Source organism: Eulemur rufifrons, chromosome 7 (genome assembly GCF_041146395.1).
Source record: "Eulemur rufifrons isolate Redbay chromosome 7, OSU_ERuf_1, whole genome shotgun sequence".
NCBI lineage: Eukaryota > Metazoa > Chordata > Mammalia > Primates > Lemuridae > Eulemur > Eulemur rufifrons.
In genome coordinates, this window is record NC_090989.1 from 282,502,864 (window position 1) to 282,530,205 (window position 27,342).

Sequence of the window (27,342 nt, forward strand, 5' to 3'; positions counted from 1 at the left end):
TCTCCCCTCCTTAGAGAGGTCCGGTGTGACATCCCCGAACTCCGGCTCTTCTCACCCCCCCCCCCCCAGGGCTTCAGAGTCCAGTGGAGACTCTGCCCCTCACCGCGGGACCCTCCCTCTCCGGCCACTCTTGCTCCCAGGGCGCCCGGGCGGCCGACGGAGCCCGGACAGAGTCGGGCGGACGTCCCGCGCGGTAGCCGGGGCAGCCGGGCCTGCGGGAGGGCGACGTGGTAGATGGAGGCGAGGCGGGGGCAGCGGTGGGCCCGACGGGGAAGCCGCGGTTGAACGAGGGCGGGGGGGGGGGGGTCGGCGGGAGGCACTGACCACCGAGCCGAGAGCCGCGCTGTCCCACTGCTTGGGCGGAGACACACACTGGGGCCTGCCTGACTCTCCAAGGAGGGCCGTTGTCCCAGCCCAGCTCACCTGCTGCCGGACATCAGGCCCTAAGTCCGCCCCCCCAGCACCCCACGTTCCCCTCCCTGCCCGACTACGAGCAGTGAGCGGGGCTTTGGGCGCCCTCTGCTGGCAGGCGGCTCTGGAGCGGGGACCACAATTGGTGAGGGCCCACGGTTCGGTGCCTAGCAACCTGGAGGACCCGGAGTCGGGCGTCCTCTGGTGATGGAGACAGGTAGAGCCGCTGGAGCCATCACTTCCTTGCCCTGGACCAACCGAGGCACCACAGACTCCTAAAGGGAAGCCAAGGCAGTGACACTCCGGGACAGTGGCATGCTTGCCCGCAATGTGGGGCTGGGGCCCCGGGGTCCCTGGGCAGGGGAAGACAGGCGTCATCTGTGTTCATGGCTTGACACCACTTGCCAGTGGGAATTCAGAGACGGCAAAGGGCTCACTCTGGCTGGAGCAGGGAGTTTGCTCCAGAAAGGAAGGGAGATGCCAAAGTCTTAAACGCCAGGTTTGGACTTTCCGGGGAGTTTGGAGGGGCGAGGGGGAGGGCAAGGGAAGGGCCTGCAGAGCGATGCTGTCAGTCTGTCAGAAAACTGCTCAACATCCGAGGAGGTCCTAGCACCGTGTGGGGTGTTGGAGGACACAGAAGTCATTGGCGGGTTACTCCAGGCGGATGTGCAGGTGGTCCTAGGGAGGGGACCCAGGGCAAGGCTGGTGCAGGCTCGTGGGTGTGCTGTGTCACATTCCAGCAAGTGGAAAACGTGTCCACCCCACTGGGCTCTAAGAGGGGCCTGGCTCCCAACCCGAGGGCTCTGTGCTTTGAGGCCAGAGTGGCCTCTCCCTGCTTCAAATCCGGGCAGGGGATGAGGCTGCCCCAGAGCTGGCCCGGGGTGCCTTGGAAGCCTTTTCCAGGCAGCTGGACCATGGCAGATGAAAGAGCCTGTTTCTCATCTCTCCAAGCCGTGGGCACGTCTGCCGCTGCCCCTGCCCCTGCTAAGGGCTCCAGACTTTTCCAGCTCAAGCCCAAATCTCCTCAAGTGATGCCTATTGAAGAATTCCAAGGTAAGAGGGCCCCGGAGCCAGAACAGCCCTCCCTGCCTCCTCTTCCCCCACCTCCACTGCGGATGAAGGGCTGGCGCCCAGCTCAGAAAACCCTCCCGGAGTAGCTAGGTCAAGGTCAGATGGAGTCTCTCCTCCCTCCCCAAGGGAGCTGGGAGCAGGTATGAGTCAGAAGCCAACTCGGGCACAGGGGGCAGGCACACAGCAGGCAGAGCAGCTGCCAGAAATAACCTGTCCTGGCTCCCCTGGGAGGTGGGCCCAGGGGCTCGTCTTGGTTGGAGCAGAATCTGGGCCACACGGGTCACCAGCACTGCTCTCTGGGACCCTTGGAGGGTGCCTGGCCTCCTCTTTGCCTCTGGAGGGGCAAGGCAAAGGGGCGGGGCCGGGGGGCCCACGAGTGGGAATGCCACTCCTCTCCTGGCACACCTCACAGGCCGTTTCTCCAGGACCTGAAATGCACCTGGCCACCGAGGCCTGGGTCAGCGCCCCCATCACAAGGGAGGTTGGGTGCTCTAGAGAGACATGGTGTTTCAGGAGGGTGGTGGGTGCCCTTCCTTGCATGGGGGCAGCCACATCAGCTCTCTTGCTTGGGGTCAGGAGGTGTTGAGTCCCTTAGGAGGGACACCAAAGGATGGCCTCCCTTCCGCGGCAGGGAAGGCAACCCTCCTCACCGAACCCCACCCCTCCATGATGTTGGGGGACCCACCTCCAAGCACTGAGAGCCCTGCCCAGGCGGTCACGGCGCTGGCCCTGGCCGGGTCCATGCAGCAGAGCCAGCTGTGCAGGGCTGGCCTGAGGACCGTGTGGGGAGGGGGAGGAGGCAGCGGGACAGTGGAGATGGACATGGAGACTGGTCCTGGGTGTGGAGCCGCGTGCCTCCAGGAGCAGCAAGTCAGAAGCCAGGCCAGGGCCCGGGGGAGGCAGGCAGATGCCCAGGTCCTGCAAAACAGACAAACTGTGGGCGGCTCAGGCTAATGAGAAAGGGCGGGCATTTTCCTCCCAACCGTCTTCCAAAGCAGCATGGGAGGAAGCTCCTGGCCCACTGCGCCTTGTGCAGCTTTCACGCACGCACTCGCTCGTCTGTGGGGTTGCTGAGGACACAATGGTGGTGCTGTGAACCCAGCCACCACCTGCCCCAAGCACACAGTCTGGCGGCATGGCCCCGTCCTTGCATAAACCGCTTTCTAATGACTTTGACACGTGGGCATCCTTCAGAGAGCGCTTGGCCCTGGCGCCTGGCCAGGCGTCAGCAGGTGCCCACTGGCCCCCGTCCCCTGCCCGCAGAGCCAGGCGGGAACTCCTGGGCCTACTCAGCCTCTCCTTCAGGCAGGCCTGTGTCTTCCCAAACGCCATGGAGGGGTCAGAGACCCAGGGCATCTTCCAGGTCCTTCTCCAAAACGCCTCCCTCCCGCCCTGCATGTCCTGGGGGAGTCCTTAATATGCCCGTGCCTCAGTTTCCCTGAATGCTCACTGACCATCAGTGTTTCTCCCATCTGGCTGGCCTAGACTGTGAGTGCTACGGCCACTCCAACCGCTGCAGCTACATCGACTTCCTGAACGTGGTGACCTGCGTCAGCTGCAAGCACAACACGAGAGGCCAGCACTGCCAGCACTGCCGTCTGGGCTACTACCGGAACGGCTCGGCCGAGCTGGACGACGAGAACGTCTGCATCGGTGAGAGGGCGCGGACGCGGAAAGCCCATGGGGCACATGGCACTGTTAGGTCTGGAGACCCCTGGGTCAGAACCAGCTGGGTAGGCTACAGGAATTCCAGTTCCAGGGCCCATGCCAGCTGGGCATCTCTAGGACAGAAGCCCCCAGAATCTGCTCTGTTAATGGCCTCCCCGTGCAGTTGTCCCCCAGGCACTGGGGTTGCAGAGCCACAAGTCGAAGTCAAAGGCTGGGTTCTAGAGATTGCCTTGCTGCGTGCCTTTGGGCACATCCCTTCCCTTCTCTGGGCCTCGGCTCTTCCACACATAAAGTCAGCAGGTGGATCAGATCAAAGGTTTTCCACCCTTTTTGCTGCTGAAACGTTTCCCCAAATGCTTTCCAGCTGCGCTTGGCCCTGGTCGGCATCGCCCAGGCTCTGCCCCAGAACTGGCTTTGAGCTAAGGAAGGAATCCATCAGGCCCTGTGCAGGGGACAGACCGTCCCAAAGGCCAAACACATGACCCCCCCACCACAGAGCCTGGAGGGGCTGCCCACCACTCCCTACCCCTGTCTCCAGTACAGCCCCCTGGGACCCTGGCGGCTACCACCACCAGGCCAGCTCCTGCAGCAGAGAAGAGGCTCTTGCAAGGCTGGAGCTGTCAGCCTGAATTATGGTGGTCGCCTCCAGATAATTCCATCAACTTTAAAGTGATCAAGATGAAATTGTGCTGCGACATTACGCGGGGCCAGCTGCAGGGACAGGGCAGGAGCTCTGGATCCAATTAGAGGTGCCCCCACCCAGGCTCCCTCCTCTCCCTCTCTCTGCCTCACCCCCAGGCCTAGCACTGGGCTTCAAGGACTTCCAGAGCAGGGGACATTAGCCCCTCCCACGGAGCAGAGGCCCAGGGAAACCAACTGGGGCCGGGTGGGAGGAGGGGTAGGCCTCGGGCTGCTCCTCCAGCGCCCTGGAAAGGAGCTACAGATGGGGGCCATCCACCCCCCACAGCCCCATGGACACATACGTGCCCCGTGGCCTCTGCTGAGGCGCCTGCCACCTGTCAGGGTCATAGCTCTTTGGGTCTGGGAAAGATCCAGCCCCTTCCGCTCCAGTTGCCCAGAGAGGGGAGGGGCTGGCCCAGGCCATACCGGCTCCAGGGCCAGGGGAGGGAGAGGGGTTGTTGGGTGCCAGGGAAGGAAGGCAGGACTCCTGGAGGTCTGGACACCCCAGGCAGACCCCGCCCGCCATCCAGCGGAAGCATCTCCCAGAGGATGCCAAGGAGACCTGGCTGCGAGGGACGCGGGGCCAGGCGAGGTGCGGGGACGGCGCTCAGAGGTTGCGTGACCGTAGTGCATGTGTCCTGCAGAATGTAACTGCAACCAGATCGGCTCTGTGCACGACCGGTGCAACGAGACCGGCTTCTGCGAGTGCCGCGAGGGCGCGGCGGGGCCCAAGTGCGACGACTGCCTCCCCACGCACTACTGGCGCCAAGGCTGCTACCGTGAGTGGGCTCTGCCGGGGGCGGCGGGGGTGGGGAGGGCGCCCCGGGGTGGTGGGCGGGGCCAGGCCCGGGCTTGGCGCTGCCGGGGGCGGGGGGTGCCCGGGGGCGGGGCCGGGGCGGGGCCAGGGCGGGGCCGGCGCGGGCGGGGCCCGGCGGGACCTGCGGGAAGGCCAGAGCCCTGGTCCGCTGGGGTTTGCGGGGAGCTTTGTCCGAGCGGGCGCTGGTCGCGGGCAGAGCGTGGAAGGGCGCTCCAGGCGCACGGAACAGCATGTGCAAAGCCCCGGAGACAGCGGATTAGTGCCAAGAAGCGCGTCGCGGCCGCGGGGCGGGAGCGGGCAGGGCGGGGCTCGCGCCCCTGGTACCATCCACGCGGGACGCTGCGCACCGTGTGCGCCCGAGCCTCCTATCCCCGCCGGGTCCGGCCGCGCCCCCGGGGGTTCCCTGTCCCGTCGCAGAAGCTCCAAGCCGGGGGACCAGGCCGCCGCCCGCGCTCACTGCCCGCTCTGCCCGCAGCCAACGTGTGCGACGACGACCAGCTGCTGTGCCAGAACGGCGGCACCTGCGTGCAGAACCAGCGCTGCGCCTGCCCGCGCGGCTACACCGGCGTGCGCTGCGAGCAGCCCCGCTGCGACCGCGACGACGACGGCGGCGGCGGCCCGGACTGCGACCGCGCGCCCGGGGCTGCCGCGCGCCCCGCCTCCCTGCTCGGCTGCCTGCTGCTGCTGGGGCTGGCCGCGCGCCTCGGCCGCTGAGCCCTGCGGGGCGGGGGTCCCGGGACCCGGCAAGCGTCCCAGGCCGGCGGCGAGAAGGGTGCGGCCCGGCTGCTCCCAGGTGCTACTCGGCAGTCCTCCCGCCACGCAGCGGCGGCGATCTCGGGTTTAGTTTTTCTTTTGTATTACCCGCCGCCCTTCCTTTTTTTTTTTTTTTTTTTTTTTTTTGCTGGCGGTGAGACGGGGTCGGGAGAAACGCTGCTCGCCCAGCACCCCCAAGTCCTGCCTCCCCACACTTGCGCACAGGACTGTTGCAGACACCCCTGCGCCTGTCCCGGGCTCGCCATCAGCTGCGGACCCGGAACCCCAGTTGCCTACAACTCTAGTCGCTGACTTGATTCTCTTTTATATTATTTTCCTTGCAACCCACCAGAACCCAGGCCCCACTGAGGCCTGGTGACCGAGGACCTCACCGTCTGGGGGAGGGGTGGAAACTTCGTTTTGTAGAGAACTATTTTTGTTTGTATTAACTGCCCCCTGTAAGGAGGGACATGGGTGGGAATGCCGGTCACCAGGGGGTTGATGGTGTATAATCCGACAGAGTAAAGAGTCGCTCACTGCTGCCTCCAGGGCCTGTTTTCTTTCTGTGTTGGTGGACCCTGGGCAGGTTTGGGGTTTAAAGAGGCACCCACAAAATAGCCTTGACACGGTTGTGCCCTCAGGGCCGCCACTTCCCCAGGCCTTTCTGAGAGCAGGTGGCCCTCCTCTTGCAGGTTCGGCTGGCAGAGCTCTCCCACCCCTCGGCCAGTCTGAGAAGTTATCTCCTTCCTTTCCCTAAAAAAACAAAACCAAAACCAGAGTTCATTGGCACTTTTCTGCAGGAGTCCAAGGGAGGTGACTCGGGGAGGGTCCCAGTACAGATGGAAGTCAGGGCTCTGCTGTGTAACGCCAGGGCTGCCCAGGACGGATGTGTCCTCTCAGCCCTGTTGGACCTGGAGCCTCACGTCCAGCATCAGGTTATGCATAACCCACAGCTGCAGTGGCGGCCACTGCCTCCTTCCTGAGGCCGTTGCTGGCCAGAGAGTCCCTGGTGGCCCAGACAGGCGGAGGAGGGCAGTGCAGAGATGCAAGGCAGGTCACCCTGTCTTTGCCTTCGGAAGATCTGGGCGGGTGGCAGAGGGGACCTGGGCAACCTGAGAGTCGTGAGAGGAAGCCCCTAAGAATCCAGGGCTCATCAGATCAGGCACTTGCTACTCGAGGACTGGGCGTGTTTCTCCAGCCCCACTCCATGTCTCCAGCCCTGGGGTCACATGTCCTCCTGAGAAGGTCCAGCTTCCCTCTGCACCAGTGACCACACGTACCTCTGAGCAGCCCTACAGAGCCTGTCCTGGCTCCTAAGTGCTCCCACTGCCCCCACCCACAGTTACCCTCTGGCACTGGCTTCACCAGCTGCAGCTGCTCTTTCCAAGCTGTGGGGTTTAGACCCGAGTCCTTCCTGCAAGTCCCCAAAGCAAAGCTAAAACCGAGTTGAACAAAACTTGGCCGTGGGGAGAACAAGAGATTACAGTGCAGAAAAGGAGGGGGAGTTACAACTGGATACTAAATGGGACTTACAGCACCCCAAGGCCAAATGCCACGCCCCCACCCTGCTGGGGAACTCCTGTCCCCAGCACCAGGTTGCAGGGGCAGCTCCCAGCCCCCAAAGGAAGTGCCTTGTTGTCCTTGGCTTCCCCTGCTCCATCCTCATCTTCCTCCTTATTAATAGAAGCCCACTTAGAGGGACCCAAAGTGCTGATAAAATGAAACACATCTCTGGGGCTGTTGTGGGTAGGAGCAGCCATGTGATGTAGCAGGAGTGATGGCCGGGCTTCCAGAAAGTTCCTTAAAAGCCACTTCTCCATCCCACTCTCCACAAAGCCTCAGTTGGCCAAGTTTGGGGCTCTGGCCTTTCTCCGGTGGCCCTCCCCCTGGTCTTGAGTCAGCGGGGTGGGGAAGGAGCCACCCTGTGACCCCCAGTAGGAGAGCAGTGGTCACCTCAGTGGCAGGGTCGGGGGCGGGACACGGCCAGGGGAGAACAAGCTGCCTTTCTAAGGACCCAGCAGAGCCTGGGGACACCAGCCCTGGTGCCGGCCTCTGCACTTCTTAATGTGTGAGAAAAAATAAACCTTAATGTGATTAAAACACTGGAATTTGGGTTTTCTGTTTCATGCAGACTTACCAGTTCCTACGTTCTTGGTCCCCCCATTTGGTGTCCAGGCGCCCTGAGTCTGCTGTGGCCAGAGAGAGGCTAACGCCTCCCGTTCCTTGCCACAGCCCCTGCTACGGCATTGGGGCCAAGGCAGGCACCTCTTTCCAGAAGAGGACCTGCCTCTGCCTGCAGGTGAGCAGAGGCCAGGCTGACCGAAACCCACCTCCAGAGCCACGCCAGTGCTGGCCGCAGTGTGGCAACAACAGACGCTTCCTTCTTGTCATCATTAAAATATCAGTTAGAGCCACACACAGTCGTAGAGACGGGGACAGGGAGGTCCCGGCACGATGGCCAGCACTGGCTTGACCCGCAGGGCTGAGGGGCTCTGGAGCGTCCATGACCTCACAGCATTGCTGGGTCTGGGGCAGGGTGTCCACCTCAAGTCAGTCAGTCGCAGGCTCCAGGCTGGCGTGGGGGCTGCGGGGGAAGCCCCTGTGCAGAAGGTGGGCAGCTGGGAGCGGAGAGCTGGCTGATTCGGTGGCAGGGGTGCTGGACCCTCCTGGGAAGGAGCTATGGGCCGGGCACCAACAGCTCCTACCACACACACACCCCTTACGTCACCCTGGGTGTGGCCCTGGAACACTCCTGAGGGGTCTGGGAGGAGGGGGTCTCGGTGGGTGCCCGCTCTGTGCTCCCTGACCTCCCTTGGCTGGGCCCGAGCTGTGTCAGCTTCCCTGGGACAATCTGTCCCAGCAGGCCGGGGAGAGGAGCTCATTATAAATCCGAGTGGCAGCCCCAGTCCCCGAGGACTCTTGAGGACGTGGCTAAGGCCCTGATCTCGCTGGAGGGTGGAGGGAGACTTGCCAGTGGCCATTTGGAAAACTCCGACATCTTCCAGGCAGTGGGGAGGAGAGCAAGGTCAGCAGAGCCAAAGTCAGAGACCAGCCCCCTTTCAGGGGTGCTCCTCGGCCCAGGGCTCCTGTTCTGACATCTGATTCCCAAAGGCAGAGAGAAGGCTCCCGCCTCACAGCTTGGATCATAATAGCTGCGTCCTCGCGCTATGCACGCAGCATTGCCTGAACCCTCACCTTCACCCTAGGACAAGGTTTTCACCCTGGGGACCATGCACACTGGGGATGGGATGATTCTTCCTGGCAGGGGGCCTAGGGGCTGTCCTGTGCCCTAGGATATTAGGGCATCTCCGGCTTCAATGTAGTACCCTCTTCCTAAAGGCTTTGCTGAACTGGGGGCAAAACTGCCCCAGGCTGAGCATCAGTGCCTTAGGAGGAAGGGGTTGTCCCACTCATTTTACAGAAGGGTGGGTGGAGTCTGGGAGAGGGAAAGTCACTTGCCTGAAGTCACAGCTGCTAAGAAGCAGGGGCAGGAGTTGAACCCAGGGCTGCCTGACTCCAGGGCCCAGAGTCTCACCCCCAGGCAGGCAGGCAGGCAGCCACCCAGGCGGACCTGCAACTGCAAACCCAACCCTGCTGCCCCCCACGCCCAGCCCCTGCCGCCTCCCTCCTTTAGCCCCCACAGACCGGGAAGGCTGAGCAAGGAGCCCTGGGGAGCCTGTCTTCATCCAAATGGCTCTGCTGTGAGATGGCTCCCCTGTGCACCAGCCTCGCCTCACGCCTGTCCCCCCCACCCCCCATCCCCTGAATAAGCAGGACTGCTGTGTCAGCGGTTCCTGCCTTGCTGTGCCCTACAGCTCCGAGGCATTCATGGGCGCCTGGGGAGCACCCCAGCATCTCCGGGCAGACCTGGGCGGAGGGAGCCCACCCTGGCGCCCGCACCCAAGCCTGGGCTGGCCTCCCCTCTCCCAGTGGGACCCCCAGCCCATCCCAGCTCTCCTCGAGCCAGAAAAGTTAAGGGAGAAGACCCCACAGAGGAAAAAAACCCCACACTTATCTTTTATCTTTTTAAAACACAAATCATGACTTGTAGGGAAATAAGTAGTGAAAAAAAATACAGAAAAGCAAAATCATAATAATTTTTCAATTAAAATCACCCACAACTCTCCATCTAGAGCTAATAACTATTAATATTTTCTGATAGATATTTCTAGTGTTTACCATGAAATAAAACCCACAGGCAGATATCACCCCCTAGCCGGCCATTTGCTAAGCTGGTGTGCCAAGGCATGACATTTCTTACCGCAAGGATGTTCCCCGAGATGCTGACAGTTATGTAGCCATTTTACAGCTGAGCACACTGAGGCCCCAGGAGGGGTCTGGCCAGGGGCCTTAGCTACAAGCACCAAAAAGGAAATCCATGTGAAGCAGCAAAGATTATTCAAAGGATCACGGGACCCATGGTCACATGGCAGGACAGCCAGGTATGAGGAGGGGGCCACCAAGCCAGGAACGCTGCCCAGCATCCCTCCCACGGGGGCACTGCCCTCGCCCCCAGGCCTGCCTCCTGCTGGCCTCGCCCCCGGCCCCCCACCGTGTGCCCACACCCTCACGTCCAGCAGTTGCCACTCCATGGAGGGCGGTGGGCTCTCTACCCCAACCAGAGGAAGAGGTCAAAGAAGAATGACTGTCCCCCACAGAGAAGGTGTGCAAAGTTGCCCAGGGTCACACACCAGGAAGAGGCAGAGTCCAGGACGCAAATGCCCTCTGGGCACAGAGCCCAGGCTTATCACACTGAGCTGCACAGCCGTCTGCCTTTTCTTTCTCTTTTCCCTTTACTTATTTTTTTAACAACAGCCGCATCTTATACACACCCTTCTTTAGCCTGCTCTGTGAAATTTAGCACTGTATCCAGAATATCAAAGGAGGCCTTTTAAAATAAAAGAGAAATGCAAACGTCCATCGTTTTATTTTTTGCCTGGCCTCTCGCCCTCTGCCCCACCCAGCCCAGGCTCTGCTGGCAGTAGGACTCCAACTCTGATGGGCCCCCTGACACGACAGGGTCTGGCCAGGCCCCCAGCCCCCAGTGGCTGTGTTCCTGGTGGCACAGGAGACCTTGCTGTCCTGCAAGGGCGGGCCCAAGGCTGGAAGCCTGCAGCTAGCCAGGTGGGTGCACCCGAGACGGGACTGCTCCAGCTGGCTTCTGGCCAGAGGACAGCTCCTTGCCTGACTGAGCAGGTGGCCTTCGGGACCAGCCGTGAGCAGCTGGAGTCCCAGCAGCTTGTACCTTTTATAGCTGACCCAGTGCTTGTATATCTGCCCCCAGAGGGGATGGCAGTTCCAAAGGCAGAAGGACAGTGGTTCAGGAGACAGGCTCTGGAATCTGACCACCTGGGTGTGAAGCCATCCTCCACCGTCTACCAGCTGTATAACCTTGGGCAGGTTACTCAGTCTTTCTGTGCCTCGGTCTCCTTTTCTGTGAAATGGGGTGTTAGAAATAGTCCCTGCATCATCGGGCTGCGGTGGAGTGAGTTAAGACTGTCGTGCTTAGAACAGGGCCTGGCACACAGCGATCGGTAGAGTGCTGGCAGTTATTATTCCGTTTCCTCCCTCTCCCCCATCCCCAAACCTGCCAAGCAGGTGCTCTACCACCCACACTCTCCTCCCTGCTTCCCTCATTCATCATACACTGGAGCACCTCCATGTGCCAGGCCTGGGCACAATGAACACAGGATGGACACAGGCCCTGCCCTCCCCAAGCTCCAGGCGGGCTGGGCAGGCCCGGCTCCCCACCCCCACCTGCCTTATACCCCAGGCAGGATTCAAATCTGCTGAGGAGCTGCTCATACTCGTGCCAACAAAGAAGGACCACGAAGACTCCTGCAGGCCCTGCCCACCCCGCCCACCTCACCTGGCCAAACCCCAGTCCCCTGACCCATCAGGCCATGGAAACCCTCTCTGCCTGCTCCTCCGGCAGCCTGGCTATGTCCTTTTCCCTCCTGCCCATAAGGGGTTTAGGTTGGGGAAGTGCGGCCCAGGGCAGAGGGAGACTCACAGGACTGGAGGGGTGGGTGTGATCAAGATAATTGGGGACCAGGGAATGGAGGTCCTGGGAAAGGAGGTCCTAATGCCCTTCTCACAGGCGCAGATGACTACAGAGGTGTCCCATTCCCAGCAAAGGCCCCCCAGGCCCGCTGTGATCTGGCCAGGCTTGTTGCTGGGGGGCACAGACCTGGGCAGCAAATACCCACCTGGCAGGAACTGGAGAAGCTGAAGAGGAAGGGAAGGAGACCTGGCTGCAGGTGGGGCTGCTGCCCCATACAACAGGCCAGTAGATAAGTGTCAAAAGGTGTGAGTTACAACAGCATCTGCCACCCCTGCGGCAGCCTGCTGAGACTAAGAACGATAGGGCTGCTGCTTCATGTCTGGCTCCAAATCTCACAGAGTTAAAGGGAAACACACAAGGGATCCTGGGAATTCAGCCTGCCCCGGTCGACAAATTTCAAACCCACCACTCGTCTCACCGCTTCCTCTCCAGAACTCAGAGATCCAGGCCTGGAATTTTAGAACTTACCGGTAAAAAGCATCAGAAGAGAACTCAAATCCCAACTATTGTCTTCAGGCAAAGTAAGTGAAACCCACGGAGGCTGCAAATCCCACACGGCGACACCAACGGCAGAGCAACGACAACCTCTGGATCCTTTCCAGGCGACGCAACTCCTTCCCCAGGCCTGTTTCTGCAGCGGTTTGGCCAGCGTGGCATTCAGTCCTGCTCGGGTGCCTACTGTAGTGGTTGTAAGCAAGGGTTTTGGGTCACAGGAACTGAGTTGGAACTGTAGACTTGCTACTTCTTAGCTCTATCACCCCAGGAAAGCCATTGCACCCATGTGACTGTTTTAAAATCTGTGCAATGAGAATAATGACAGTCTGTACACCATGAACTGGGGGGAGAACTCAGAGATAACGTACAGGAGTACAGATGCCCAGGGGACCCCAAGCACTCGGCACACGTACCCTGTATTCCTTAGAATAAACTCAGAGCCCTGGCACTGTATTCCCTGTGCTGGGGGCCACAGCACACCCCTCGGTCGGACCTGTTGCCTTTTGGAGGCCTTGGCCACACTGATTCATGCCAGATGTTCCTAGACTTGGGGAGCCTTCCATCTCCTCCCTTCTGATGGCATCAGGAGTCAACCAAGCTGTTTCCAGTTTTCCTTCTCCTGTCCACTGTGCTGAAGGCCTCGTCCACGGCACCAGAGAGGCGTACTGAGGAAGGTACACACGGCCCGTGGGCTCCCAGGGCTCCTCCTCTTTCCTCCTGAGCCCGCAGGAGCCAGGCCCCAGTGCTGCTGCTCAATGGAATCACCTGGGAGTATTTTTTTTTTTTTTTTTAAACTTAAGAGTTTTAGAAAGGGCAAAGATTGCACCCCAAAATGATTAAATCAGAAGTCACGGGGTGGAGCCCAGGTATCAGAATTTTTTAAAAGCTCTCTAGGTGATTCCAAAGTCCATCCCTAAAGCTGAAAGCTAACAACTCCACTTGCAGCAATGCTGCCGGAACACCCAGGCGACTGTCTACCCGCACAGCAGAGCTTGAGCTGTGAGGAACAGCAGCAGCACAAGGGAGGTCTCTGCCTGTGATTTCAGACATCCCGTCTATGGGTGCCATTTACACCATCTGACTAGGCAAATGCCTTCTGTACGGCAGGGTGGGGTGACAGTAACTCAGGTCTTTCGAGAGTTACGGAGGGATCCCTTGTGTATAGAAACTGCCTTTGTGGTGCCGCACAACACTATAAATTCTATTTAATCTGAAGCTAAATTTTAGTTTCCTCCCTGAATTATTTATTCCTCAAACAATGAATAGCGAAACCCAGGAGGTGGGGGTGATTGTGGGGGTGGATCGCTCAGGAGAGAGAGAGTCTGGTGACTTTAAAAATCATTTGCTACATCTGCTGCAGAAACAAATTCCACAAATGACCATCACACCACTCACCTCTCGTCAGGCCATTTGGCAAATTACTCCCCATGACTCCCAAACACGCCATTTTACCCTCCCTGGTAATCTGTGCACGCGTACCAAATGCGGAAAGCGGTCCAAGAGGGCTGTGTGCACACACACCGGGTGCAGAATTAGACACCGAGGCTGAGTGAGGTTCAAGTGCCTTTTAACAGGCACGAGTGTGGTAAAGTCTGACTACATCTCCTGAAATTACTGCTTTTATAAAACGTGTTCCACTTCTGTAACCATCAGCAATTACCCCTGACTTGAACATTTATACCCTGCCCCTCCACCAGTGCCTCCGGGAGCTCCTTTCATGGCTTACCGTCCGATTGCTCCTCCCATCTCTCCCGCTCCTCATGCCCAGCCTGATGGTGAGCGCGTCTTCCCGCAGGCCCACACTTCCGTACAGAACCGAATACCACCACGCACCTTGACACCTCATGGAGAAGATTCTAAAAGGAGCTGGGGAGCAAGGAGAGCCGGCTCGGGTGAGGGCTGGATAATCCACTTTTTTTTCTTTTAGAGATGGGGTCCCACTCTGTCACCCAGGCTGGAGTGCAGCAGCACGATCACAGCTCACTCAACCTCAAACTCCTGGGCTCAAGCTATCTTCCCACCTCAGCCTCCTGGGTAGCTGGGACTATAAACTTTTTACATCTGAATTACACAAATCCCTACCAAATAATTTCAGCATAATGCAAATCAATGGCAGACTAAATGGATTACCTGTTAGTGCCTTGTACCTTAATTCAATAATATGTAACTTCTAACCCATGTTGATTTTCTTGTTTCTGCTTTTAATTCTGCCATTTACTCTTAAAATTTAGGTTTTAACAAAAACAGGGCTATTGTTTGCCAAATCCCAGCTATGAATTCACAGCACAGAGTCAAAGCTACAGCAATAAATTGTTAATCTGTACAACTAATTTTAGAAAACAGTTTAGTACATTTTTGTTATAAAATTCTTTACAGGAGGTTATTCACATGTACTTATCAAATTTGCTCCTGATAACTCACGAAAACATATAACTAAACAAACTGTACAATAAATTCAAGGCAGGTTATACACAAAGAAGCAAAACAAGCTTTTAAGTAGTATATATTCATGTTGAAATAACTAATAGTGAAAGAAGAGAGGGCACACTTTCTTTTAATGCCATGGCAAGGACAAAGCAAGAGCCGTACTTTTCACCTTGCATAAAGATTAACCACCATTCAACAACGTGGCTATGACAGCCACATCAAGAAAGGCCACAGTATACACATGAAATGCTTCTTGCAAATACTTTTACCAACCACAGTAACAAAGTTTCAAAGTTTACATTCTGCTGGGAGACCGTCACAGGACACAGGCTGGTCTGTTGGGAAGGATGATGTGGTTCTCCTATCCTTGCGTATTCCCATCTAGTGAGTGGTGAGCCAACAGGTGGACACAATGTGCAACAGGCACCAGACTTAACCGGAAATAATACTGTTCAGTGTGTGTGGCAGCAAAATACGCATTTCTGGGAAAACTGATTTCTTAATTCATGTGTTAATATGAGCAGAGTGGGAGAAGTCCTGACCCCAGCTGTTTTTGTCATGCCTTCTTTAGAAGCTTAAGAGTTTTAGATTCCTTAAGTGGTCACCACAAGTCTCTACTAAACTGAGCACTTTACCAAGATAATAATAGGGAAGTAAACTTAAAGTAACAACAAGATTTTTTGCCAAAGGCACATGGAAGAGGCTTACAGAGCCCTTGACCCAGACAGAGTGGGGGTTCACCCTCGACCCCCACCCTGCACTTTCTTACACTGCATGGCCAAGGACAAACTCTCTCCACCCACAGTAGGAAGCAGAGTCTGACTCTGTGGGGACAAAGCACTCTAAGAAGGCACCTGCTCCCTGAGTTTCAGGAGTGTTCAGTCGACATTAGTCAGATGTCTGGACACCAGTGGGAGAGGCACAGGTAGGCAATGAATACAATGTTTAAACTTCTGGCAACCAAAAGTTGTTTTGTTAAAGCTCTTTATGACCTGCTTCAGTAGAATTTCTAACACAAAACTTTTTGCTTAAAAAGCAGAAGACACAGAACATACCAAAATAGTGCATATTAATCTTCAGGGATTTTCCTGCCCCAACTAGCTAATAGGCTGCACAGCATGCATTATAAACCACTAGTTACTATAGCTGTCAACTGTACATTCACATGTTTAGGATACTCCAAATCCACTCTGTGGATGTTTGGAAAACCAGACAAAATCAGGCAGCCCCTTCCTTGTCCCATGGCCACTTTTCTTGCACATAAGTATAATCACCTCTAACAGCAGCTGAAAACACCCACTGATATTCTACAACACCAGTGTATCTGCATCAGTCAGATGATTTCTGAAGATCACAGGAAATCTACCCACCACTCTACTCTGTTCTTAGTTCCAAACTCCTCTTCGCTACCAACCATTTTGAAAATGGGTGTTTCTTTCCTGCTTGAAATACTCTATTTGGCCTGCCCCAGTGGTTCCCAAGCTGCCTGGTGATCAGAATCCCTTAGGAAATAAGTGTTTAACATACAACTTCCCAAGCTCTCCTGAAAACTAGTTTTTCTGGCAATCTGTGAACTGAGGTGAGTCTTCTGAAGCCAACCTCGCACTCATCTAGCACCTGGCAACTACATGTCTGTAACTCACCAGTCACACGAAGCTCACAATATGCCGGGGACATCTGAATGATAGTTCAAGCATTACTCTTTCATTTCATATTCTTCTATTTCAAGAAGAGTAAGAATTTTAGCTAGGGAACCATGTGTATACTAAAATAGGTAAATATACTCATCACAAAAATATGATATTCTATGCCAAAGTGCATCATCTAAAAATGTACATCAGCAGAACTTCATTAACTGTTCTTCCCAAAGTTTCCCCCGGGTGACTGGCAACTCCAGTTTTTTTTTCTTTCTTAAGACATCTGACCCACTAGCACTAACTCAGCTAGGCTGTAAAAGAAATCTGTCTTGCCATACAATGGTTGAAAGGACCTCCCCTCCTCCTGCCTTTTTAAAATATGTTTTTTTTTCTGTTGAAAATGATTAACATTTTAAGCATGGGAAAGAAAAGTGGCCTACTAGATTAAATTTTAAAAGGATTTTGTTATTTGCTATACAAATATACATTTCAACTTTTACAACATTCACTCCAGTCTAACCTCCTTTTCTATAGAAGAACAAGAAATCAACATTTTGCCTCTCCAACTTCAAGGACGTTATTATTGATACACAAATGTTCTCTGAAAGCTTTTGCATCTGACAAAAAAGTACTGAAGGTGACCAGAGGCTCAGGTGTTAGGATGCATTTTCCATGTTTTCCAACAGCACACAAACTCCTTAAAGGAAAAAATAATCTTATCAGGATGGTCCTATTAGCAGGTCATTGTAAGTTTACAAAGATTTGGCTTTACTATGAAAGTTTTCTTTTCTTAGAACTGCCGTCCTCCTCCCTCTCTAGTCTCTTCTTGTCCCAGCCAGAGTTCCTGTCGGCGTGATGGGGCACAGAACCATGCTTCTCCTGCTCCCCTTCACTGAGAGTCCTGGTCTCTCTCCTGTGACTGAGCCCCTCTTCCAGGTCACTACACTTTCTCTTACTACTGGAAGCATCAACACTGGCAGCTGGAGGTTCACACGGCACGTGAGGCTTGTGGGTGCTCGGAGCAGTCACCGCGGACTGCTGCACAACACTACCCAGATCCTGCTGAGGGACAGGAAAGCTTGGCTCCCCCGCAGGAGGTGTTGCTCCAGAATGCTGGGGGCTCAAGGATTGTGGATCCCTTAGGAATTTTCCATTGGCATCAGCACCCATCCTCCTGAGCAGTCGTGGGTCCCGAAGTAAGTCCTGAACAGGCGACCTTTCAGGGTCCTTTGAAGTAACAGCAGCTTCACTGCAGTCAGGAGGTGTGTGGTATAGAGGAGAAACAAAAGATGTTTTTGCAAATCCACTGTCTAGCTTGTTGCTGGGCAAGCCACCCTGGGGTCTGGACACCTCTGGGGCTATGGTAGGGGGGTGAGTCAGACTTCTCTGTAGTACAGGCTTGAGTTTCAGAATTTTCATTGCATCATGTCTATAGTTTTTGTCGCAGGTCTTAATAATGGCACCACGCTTCTGAGCGTCCTGAATCAGGTGATTCCAATGCTGATTTTCCTTGAAACAATAAGGAAGAGAGAGTTATATCCCAAAAAACAATGCCTGGGAAGCACAGGGTTCCAACTTTCATTTCTGAACAAATAATATGTATACATGCATGGATAGATTCTCAAGAATCCATTACTCATCAGACAAGGCTGAAAGGAAAAAATAAGTTCGAATACAGAATGATAGAGCCACATTAATAAAAAATAGCACCGGTCATCACCTATAAGAAAGAACTTCAACCATTTTTATCATTGTTACTCATGCTACACGCTATTAAGCTGTCATACAGATATGTACCAGTTCCCAGAAGCTTCACGTAGCTATTTAAATTAATTAAAATGAAATAAAATCAACAATTCAGGTCCTCCACTGCATCAGCCCCATTGCAAGTGCACAATGGCCACACACGACTAATGGTTACTGTATTGAACAGGGCAGACACAGAACATTCCATCATCACAGAAAGTTCCTCTGGACAGTTCTCATCTAGAGTACTGCTTGCCTCTTGGCAGGGCTAACATTCTGACATAGGAAGGCCTGGTTTCAGAAAGCAAACTTTTGTGATTGTTCTAGAACAAGGCCTATGGCTTTCACTGTATTCCCACGGGCCTCCCAAACCCCAGAGGGGATAAATGTCTTAATCCACTGTGATTCCAAATGCATCATCCCACTTTCGGCCTCTTTTCTAGAGCTCTGAGTTTAGATACAAAAAGGACATCTAAGGGAGGAAAAAAATACCCAGCTGCATGCATCTCTCCTCTCTTCCCTCTAGAGTTTCTTCAGCAGTAATTTGCTGCTTTACAACCATGAGAACTTGGGTCTTTAGAAAGAAGAGTGAGCAAAAAAGAAAGAAAGAAAAAGATTGAAGGAAAAAGAAGAAAAAGGATAGCTACCCTCATGTAGGCTCCTGCACTATTCACAAAGGTGGGTTAGGGGAGCAGTGAGGCTGCACAGACAGTATTTACTTGTTGCATGACTTGGGTCAAGTTACTTGACCTCTCTGAGCCTGTCTCATCTGTAAAATAGGAATAATATTTTATTTACTTGATACTAAAATGCACATTGTTTTCACATTTTACCATTTCTGACTTTGGGATGCCTCTTGGCCAGGTAACAGTTTCCATGTTCTTATTCTGGGGTAATTCATGACTAGGCAACTATAACCCCTGACTCTGAATCAATAAACCATTTAAAGATCATGCCCGAAAACCTTCCACAGATACGTTCTGATAAGACAAGAAAGTATCAGCATTAAAACTTATGGAGATCAGGGGCTCTGAGAAAATCCTGGAGACAATGGTGGAGCACTCTTAGGAAATGCTGAATTGTCAACTTTTTGATTGTACTGGGGATGAATGAGGACTCTGATGACTGTAAATTCGGAAATGATTAATTAGTGCTATTTTCTGAAAGTGAAATACTTTTTGGACTATCTTAACCTATTCATTTTATTTGTATTTTCTCCTAGGTATGCAGAAGAATAGGATAAAAATCTATCTAGAGTCCTAAAATAGTCCTTTCTATTCATTTTATTTGTATTTTCTCTTATGTATGCAGAAGAATATGATAAAAATCTATCTAAAGTCCTAAAATAGTCCTTTCAACAAATATAAAATAAAATTCTAAGTGAAAATAAAGCACTATGGCATAGTTTAATAGTAATACAAAAAACAGTGATGCATATTACAATTAATGGCTTCTTGGGTTTGATAAACTATGGTAATAATGCTGATTTTACACGGTTTTTGCAAAGTTCAGAGGAAGTCATGTGAAAAGAATAAGATGCTAGGCACAGTAACTGGCATATTCCAGATAGGCCCACGTAGGCAGGATCAGGCTCTGTGTTCAGTTCTCTTTGTCACTCAGGAGACCTCTAAAGATTCTTTAGCCTGTGGCTGAAACATATATGTGAAGCAGATGGCCCTGCTATTTTTGCTAAGCTATTACACCTAAACTCAGCATTTAATACAATCCTAAGATCACAAAAACAGCCGAGAAGTGACTATTAGTTTTGGTTTCTCAGAAGAAACCAAGTGCTTTAATGATTGATTCCATTTCTATAAGAGAAAGTGGGCTAAAGAATTACAAGGAAAAAAAAAAAAAAGAAAAAGAAAAAGAAAAGCCCAAGGACAAAAAAAGTGAGTTCAGAAGCCCAGAAGATAAATTGGGAATTTTTATATTCTAGTCTGTCTCTTTTTGTAGCACGGCCTTTCTAGAGTGAAGACAATGTCTGTGCCTTCAGCTAGTGGTCAGTGGTCTGCAAGTGTGACCATGGTCCAAAGACTAAGGAGGATGTGAAAAAGTTTTATGGTAATCGATTTCCAAACCCCAGCTTCCCACGTCCTCCTTGGGCTGTCCTGCCTCCTTTACCCCTCCCCTTCAAATCATGGTAACCCTCAGCTACCCCAAATTACCATAGGGTGAACTGCCAGGACACATCAACACTCCCAGATGCCAAATTTTTAAGGGCGGAGGGGTGGGGGGGGGCCGGTTAAAAACAGAAGTGCCCATGAAGGCTCCTTTAATCAAGGCATCACTTGATTAGCAGTATCTCTAACAACATTTTATTTTTAAGGTTTAAACACTACCAAAATTTGTAACGTACTTGTTTTGCTCATCTGTACAAATAATTGTAATAGGTTATTCAATGGACAAGAAACCATTTCTTTCTGTTGAAACAGGGTCTTGCTCTGTTGCCCAGGCTGGAGTGCAGTGGTATCATCATAGCTCACTGCAACCTCAAACTCCTGGGCTCAAGAAGCGATCTTCCTGCCTCAGCTTCCTGAAGTAGCTGGGACTACAGGCACATGCCACGATGCCCAGCTAATACTTTCACTTTTATTTTCTTATAGAGAAAGGGTCCCAGGCTGGTCTTAAACTCCTGGCCTCAAGCGATCTTTCTGTCTTGGACTCCCAAAGTGCTGGATTCTGCATGAGCCACTATGCTCGGCTAAGGATTCATTTCTTAACAGTATTTCATTTCTCTAATAAAACAACAACAACAACAAAAAAAAACCTTTATTTTGAGATAACTATAGACTCACTGGAAGTTGCAAAAAAAGTACTGATGGGCTGCATGCACCCTTCAAAGAGTTATGAAAAACAACTTTTTAAACTTTCAATTTATATGTAAGTTTTTTTGTGGCAGAGAAGTATTAACAGTGAGATTAATAGAAAGGCCTTTAATTATAAAAATAGATTACTCCACTGAATTTTATCCTAAACCAAGTAGGACTGGAAATATAATCTCAAAGAGAGGAAGGAATAATATTGCTATCTTTCTACACCACTGGATACATTTAAGAGTGATGGAATGGTTTTGTTTTTAATCATTTTATTTTAAAATGTCAACATTTATAATACATTAAAAACACAATCTTTAGCAGTATTTATACTTAGGATAAAAATTTTTTAGTATCAACTTAAAAATAGAGGGTACATAAAATGAAAAATTTTTAAAAATCCTTCAAGGGGGTACACAAACAACAAAAGTTCAAGACCACAGATCTAGGTAAGAGAAGAGTTAAATGAGAAAGAATGTGTACCTGAATGCCCTCTGGTGGGACTAACCAAAATGAGGGGAAAAAATTCTACCAAGTTAGTGCCTCGAGAAATGAGAAAAACTGAAGTTATTACCCCTGCGACAAACAGCAAATATGTACTATATGTAGCTGTGATATCACTAAATTAAGTTGTACCATTTATCCACTCAAGATGTAAACCCACACACTTCTTCTAGAGGAGCACCTGTCCTGGCGGAGGAGCTCAGGAGGCGCTAACAACCAAAGTGAAACGGAGGAAGCAGTATTGCTCCTGGTGCCAACAGAAAAGCAGATCAGAGCAGATCAGTTTGCAGATTCCTGCAAACTCTCTCCGGCATTAAGCTGGGCCAGTAACAGCCACATCTACTGTTTACTAAGTGCCAAGCACTGTTCTAGCACCTTACATTTGTGGGTTTAATGTAAATTCTCAAGATCCTATGATGTAGTTAATTTTTTTTTTAAAGGTCACCTTGAGAGCCTATAGATGATTGGGCTGAAAAAGGGTGAATGGTTTATGGGTACACAAAAGCACTAAGGAAGAAGTTGCTGGAAGACATAATAACCATTACTTTGTAACCCAGAAATAATTTCCACTTTGATGGAAAATAAAAACAAAAACTCCATCTAATAATGGTAACAACGGGCAAACTTTTGAGCTGTCTGGTCCTTACAAGTGCTCTCTGGTACCTACCATCAGGGTCCTTAAATGTCCAAGGATGAAGAGGCTGTACTTGGCTCGAGTAATGGTGACATTCAACCTCTGCAAACTTGCCAGGAATCTAAGTAATAAAAAAAGTTACTTCTTTCTATAGAATAACGTAACATATCCGTGTGAGACACAGGCAGCAAGTACATCAGACAGCTTTTCTAGTGCTCCTTCCACTAGGAGTGTAAAAAGTCACAGTGCTTTCATACTCTGTCCCAACACAGAATACTGACTACAGATGCAATTTCCATTAAAGACAGTCAACAAGCCAGATCCCCATTGCTTTCCTTCAAAGTTTACCAATTTCCTATTTTGACTTGGATAAGATACTGGAAATTTTAACAGCATAATCTTTAAGCCTTAAAAATTTCCTAAAAACATACTAGCTCAATTACTTATTCTTAAATTGAAATTATTTAGATTGTTAAAATATTGTAGAACTAGTGCAGAAATATACAAACATCAGATAAATACTTCAATAAATCAGAAAAGGTGAAATTTCAGATTAGTCGGGAAAGAATGAACTATTTATAAAACGGCCCTGAGATAACTGCCTTCTATTTGTATATGTAGCTCATCCTAGGGAGGGGCAGAGATCACTTAAATTACTATTTTCTTTAAGAACAATTATATAAATTTACCCTTGTAAATATCATGGCAGGAACAAATAATCATATTAGAGTCCTGGGCCAGAGACTCAGGGGCGTATTCTGTCACAAAGTTTCATTAGCACCTTATGTAAGCAGACAGTAGTTATGGTTAACAAACTCAGAGCAGGAAAACGGAAGAGGAAAAACCACACTCTATGACACATACCATGTGACAGTAACATGCCCCTGAAAAGTATACTTAATCCATTTATTTCACTCTTATTAAATAAAAGAACAGTTTCACACTATGGAACAGGTTAATACACAAGACACCAAGAAAAGCAGACCTAACAGTGGATCTATTTCACAACTTAGAAAGAAACAATTACAGTTCCTCACCCAATTGAGCCTTGCATGGCATTTGCTCTAACGCAGGTAACAATAACACAATCCTTCTGACGACCCTGGAAAGCATCCACAGTATCTACTTCCGCTGGTCTATTTTAAAAAGAGAAACATGTTTACTGGAAAAAGGTAAATGCTAAATGTATATATTTATATAGTATCTTAAAGAGATTTTTAAAATGGTATCTTAGCAGTTAGCATCAATTTTCCCCTCTCCCCACGCCCTGGCAACCACTAATTTACTTCTTGTCTCTACAGACTTTCCTATACTACAAATTTCATATAAATGGAATCATAAAATACAGCTCTTCATGACTGGCTCCTTTCCCTTAGCATAACATTTCCAAGATTCATCTATGCTGTAGCATCTAACAGTATTTCATTCCTTTTTTGACTTAGTATTTCAATGTACAGACATACCATACTTTATCCATTCACAACTGATGAATATTCATTTGGATCACTTCCACTTTATGGCTCTTATGACTAATACTGCTATGACCACGTGTTTAAGTTTTTGTGTGGACATTCTTTTGGGTGTATATCTAGCAGTGGCACTGCTGGGTCATACGGTAATTCTATATTTAACTTTCTGAGGAATCATCAAACTGTCTTCTACAGTGATTCACCATTTTACATTTTTACCAGCATTGTGAGAAAATGGAAATTGTGTTTCAATTTCTCAACATTTTCCCCAACATTTGTTATTGTCTGTTCTTCTTAATAAAAGTTGAGCATCCCAAATGTGAAAACTGAAATCCAAAATGCTCCAAAATCCAAAGCTTTTTGAGTGCCAACATGATGCACAGAAGAAACAGAATGCTCAACTGGTTACATGTATAATGCAAATATTGCAAAATCTGAAAAAAATCCAAAATCCAAAACACTTCTGGTCCCAAGCATTTCAGATAAGGGATACTCAACCTATATAACCATCTTTTCTTTTCTCCACCTCACCCTCCACTCACACTGTGTAGCCATCTTTGTGGGTGTGAAGTGGAGTCCCATGGTTTTTATTTCCATTTTCCAAATGACAAATGAGGATGAACATTTTTTCATGTGCTTATCAGCACACCTGTATGAGGAACATTTATTAAGAGCCTTTGCTCATTTACAAAGTTATTTATCTTTTTATTATTGAGTTGTAAGAGTTCCTTGTATTTTCTGGATAGGAGACTCAGATAGTAATATATGATTTGCAGGTATTTTCTCCCATTCTGTGGGTGGTCTTTTCATTCTTTTGACAAACAAAAGCTTTTAATTTTTACGAAGTCCAATTTATCTATTTTTTCCTTTGGTTACCTGCACTTTGATGTTGTCTATGAAACTGCTGCCTAATCTGAGTCCAGGAAGATTTACATCTGTGCTTGACTATTTCTGTAAAAAAGGCAGCTGGAATTTTTGATAGAGACTGCACTGAATCTGCACATCAATTAGGGGAGTACTGCCACCTTAACAATACTGAGTCTTCCAATCCATGAACACAGGATTTCTTTCCATTTATTTAGGTGTTAATTTCTTTCAACAATGTTTTGCAGTTTTTAGTGTACAAGTCTTAAACTGCTTTGGTTATATTTATTTCCAAGCATTTGATTCTTTCTGATGCTATTGTAAATGGAATTGTTTTAACTTCCTCTTCAGATTATTCACTGCTAGTGTATAAAAATGTTAATAGATCTTTATACACTGATCTTGTATCATGCAACTTTGCTGTACCTGTTTATTAGCTCTAAGAGTTTCTTTGTATAAATTTGTTAGGGTTTCTATAAGATCATGTCATCTACGAAAACAGTTTTACTTCTTTCTTTTACAATGAGCATGCCTTTTATTTCTTTCTTTACTTTATGGCTTTGGCTAGAACCTCTAGGATCATGCTCAATAGAAGTAGCAAGAATTTCAAACATCTTTCCTGAAATTAGTGGTTTTTTTGTGATGTCTTTCTCTAGCTTTGGTATAATACTGGCCTCATAAAATCAGTTTGAAAGTATACTTCTATTTTTTGGAAGAGTGAAAGAAGGACTGGTGTTAATTCTTGTTTTAATATTTGGTAGAGTTCACCAATGAAGCCTAGTCCTAGGCTTTTCATTCTTGGGAGATGTTTCATCACTAATTATATCTCTTTACTTGTAATACAGGTCTGATTTTCAATTTTTTTTCTAGAGTGAATTTTGGTAGTCTGTGTGTTTCCAAATTAAGAAACTTTTGAAGTAATGGATTTCCAATATTTATTCATTAATTTTATTGTTAAGGAGACAAAAACATGATCTTCACTCTGTATAAAAAGGCAATAAAACGGTTAAATAATTTATTCAAAGTGAAATGTGACTTCTAGTCTGGCTAAAATTAGAATTTAGAAGGCTGGGCACAGTGTCTCGCGCCTGTAATCCTAGCACTCTGGGAGGCTGAGGCAGGAGGAACCCTTGAGCTCAGGAGTTTGAGACCAGCCTGAGCAAGAGCGAGACTCCATCTCTATCAAAAACAGAAAAATTTAGCCAGGCATTGTGGCGTGCGCCTATAATCCCAGGAGGCTGAGGCAGGAGAATTGTTGAGCCCGGGAGTTTGAGGTTGCCGTGAGCTAGGCTGAGGCCACTCCATTCTAGCCCAGGTGACAGAGTGAGACTCCGTCAACAAAAAAAAAAAAAAAAAAAAGAAAGAAAGAAAAAAAAAGAATTTAGAATAACAAGTCATAGAGCTACAGGGAAAAAGACCTGGAAAGTTTCTCAGTTAATTCCAATGTTGACAAATACAACGTTGACATTCCAACTGCCAGTAGGTACCCTGTCTACAGGGACCACAAGTGTACCTACACAGCACGAGTCTATGAAAGCCAGCATCCCTGTCTCCTTGTGGTCTATCACCACTTTCCATGGTGTGAGATCACTCCCTGGAGTTAAGTTTCCTTTTCTTTTTTTCCTTCTATCCCCTCTCTAATAATTTAATAGGAAAATTGGAAATATTTATAAAAATACCTCACCCTTTTCTATCAAACTCTTTGTCCAAATCCTTCTGAATCATTGTCTTCTGGGCCTTGTAATGGGTTATTATGCCAATGTTTCGAAAAGTAACATCCTTTCTTTTGTCTTTAATAAGCTTAATTATTTCCATCACCAGTTTTATTTCTTGAACATTTACATATGAGCTAAATAAGATGGAAAAAGAAAACACAACACATCAAAACTAACAGCAGTGCAAGTGCTAACTTAAGTTCTATTTCATTTGTTTCCCATTACAGTAAAGAGCAGGCAGAGAGCTTTCATCTTTTATTCAGCCAACAGTGACTCAAAGAGGCTGTTATGAACATTAATATTGTACATATGAATAACTATAAAAATAACTGCCCAGTGAAACATAAAGTTGTAGAGAAAGAAGAATTTTGAATCAACTGAAGTTTAGGAACCAATTTCTTCATCTGTTAAAACAGCGATAGATAGCCAACAGTAAGGAACACTTTAAGAATGAAGATTTGAACAATAAATAGATAACATGAATTAAAGATTTACTATCTTAGAAAATGCTTACTTAGATTTACTGAGAAAATGCTTTAGATATATTTCTTCCTTAATTCCCCACCACTGGCCATGCAGGCTGCACACCACACGGCGGAGATGTCATATCCACACAGACTGAGTGTGAATGATGTGGCCCCCAGCGTTGAACAACATGGGGCCCCGCAGCAGGCTCACGTTCTCACTGTTGTCCTCACTGGCCTCATATCCTGCACTCCCAACCTATCCCTGAACCATGTATTCCTTCATTTCCAAACCAGATCCAACATGTACCAACACCAGGGGACGGACTGCACCTACACCTTTATTCCTGAGGCTGCCTTGCCCATCTCACTTTAGGAGCCTTAAATACCCAGTATCCTAACTTGGAGACTTAGTATATAGACAGCGAGTTATCTCTTCATTTTCCTTGGTTGCTGCTCAGGTCAGCATTCGCCTCTGTGGTCAGCATTTCTCTCATGACTTTCCATCCTCGTAATGCTCTGGGGCTCAACTCTCAATGCTTTGCTCTCCTCCAATAGACCCCATTAAAACCTTTACACTGCAATCCTTTCAGCACTGCAATCCCATGGCCAACTCCGCCTCTGTATTTTTAACATCTGCAATGAATGTTACTTCCCCCAACCTGTATATCTTAAATAATATCTGATTCTCACCTGAGGACACCACTTGCTCTGCAACCCTCTCGTGACAAGGACATGGAATTTGTATGTCCTCACACTTTACGAGAGAGAGGCAGGGTTTGTACTGGTGCTAACAAATGCTGCCTCCAGACTATCACTCCTCTACTCTCACAAGAATCCCTGCTTCTTCTGACATTGCTGCTATCCAGCAACACAATTCCTTCTTGCTGTCATTTATAGACCACCTGAACACACTCCCTTATTCACAACTCTGATACTGTCCAACCTCTGTCTCTACTTCCTTACTCCCATTCACACCTTAATTCAACTGAATCCATACTTATCCTTAACCCAACTGGTGCAACTGCTTACCTAGGGAATTACCTAGTTAAGGTCTGCCTCCCCATTAGACCACAATAATCTTGCAATGGGGCCACATCTGTTGT

At 49.7% G+C, this 27,342-nt stretch overlaps 2 protein-coding genes across 2 annotated transcripts in view; one reads left to right on the forward strand and one right to left on the reverse strand.

Annotated features, from left to right (window-relative positions):
* Nucleotides 1-5,362, forward strand: part of NTNG2 (netrin G2) — a 59,272-nt gene extending 53,910 nt beyond the window's left edge. Inside the window, exons 5-7 of the mRNA XM_069474773.1 lie at nt 2,968-3,135; nt 4,476-4,610; nt 5,124-5,362. Of these exons, the coding sequence (XP_069330874.1) occupies nt 2,968-3,135; nt 4,476-4,610; nt 5,124-5,362 (542 nt within the window). The remainder of the gene's footprint in view (nt 1-2,967; nt 3,136-4,475; nt 4,611-5,123) is intronic.
* An 8,817-nt stretch (nt 5,363-14,179) lies between these two features.
* Nucleotides 14,180-27,342, reverse strand: part of SETX (senataxin) — a 70,025-nt gene continuing 56,862 nt past the window's right edge. Inside the window, exons 23-26 of the mRNA XM_069476998.1 lie at nt 25,742-25,906; nt 22,762-22,860; nt 21,758-21,845; nt 14,180-17,533 (exon numbers count right to left, since the gene is read on the reverse strand). Coding sequence (XP_069333099.1) covers nt 16,796-17,533; nt 21,758-21,845; nt 22,762-22,860; nt 25,742-25,906 — 1,090 coding nt within the window. The 3' untranslated portion in view covers nt 14,180-16,795. The remainder of the gene's footprint in view (nt 17,534-21,757; nt 21,846-22,761; nt 22,861-25,741; nt 25,907-27,342) is intronic.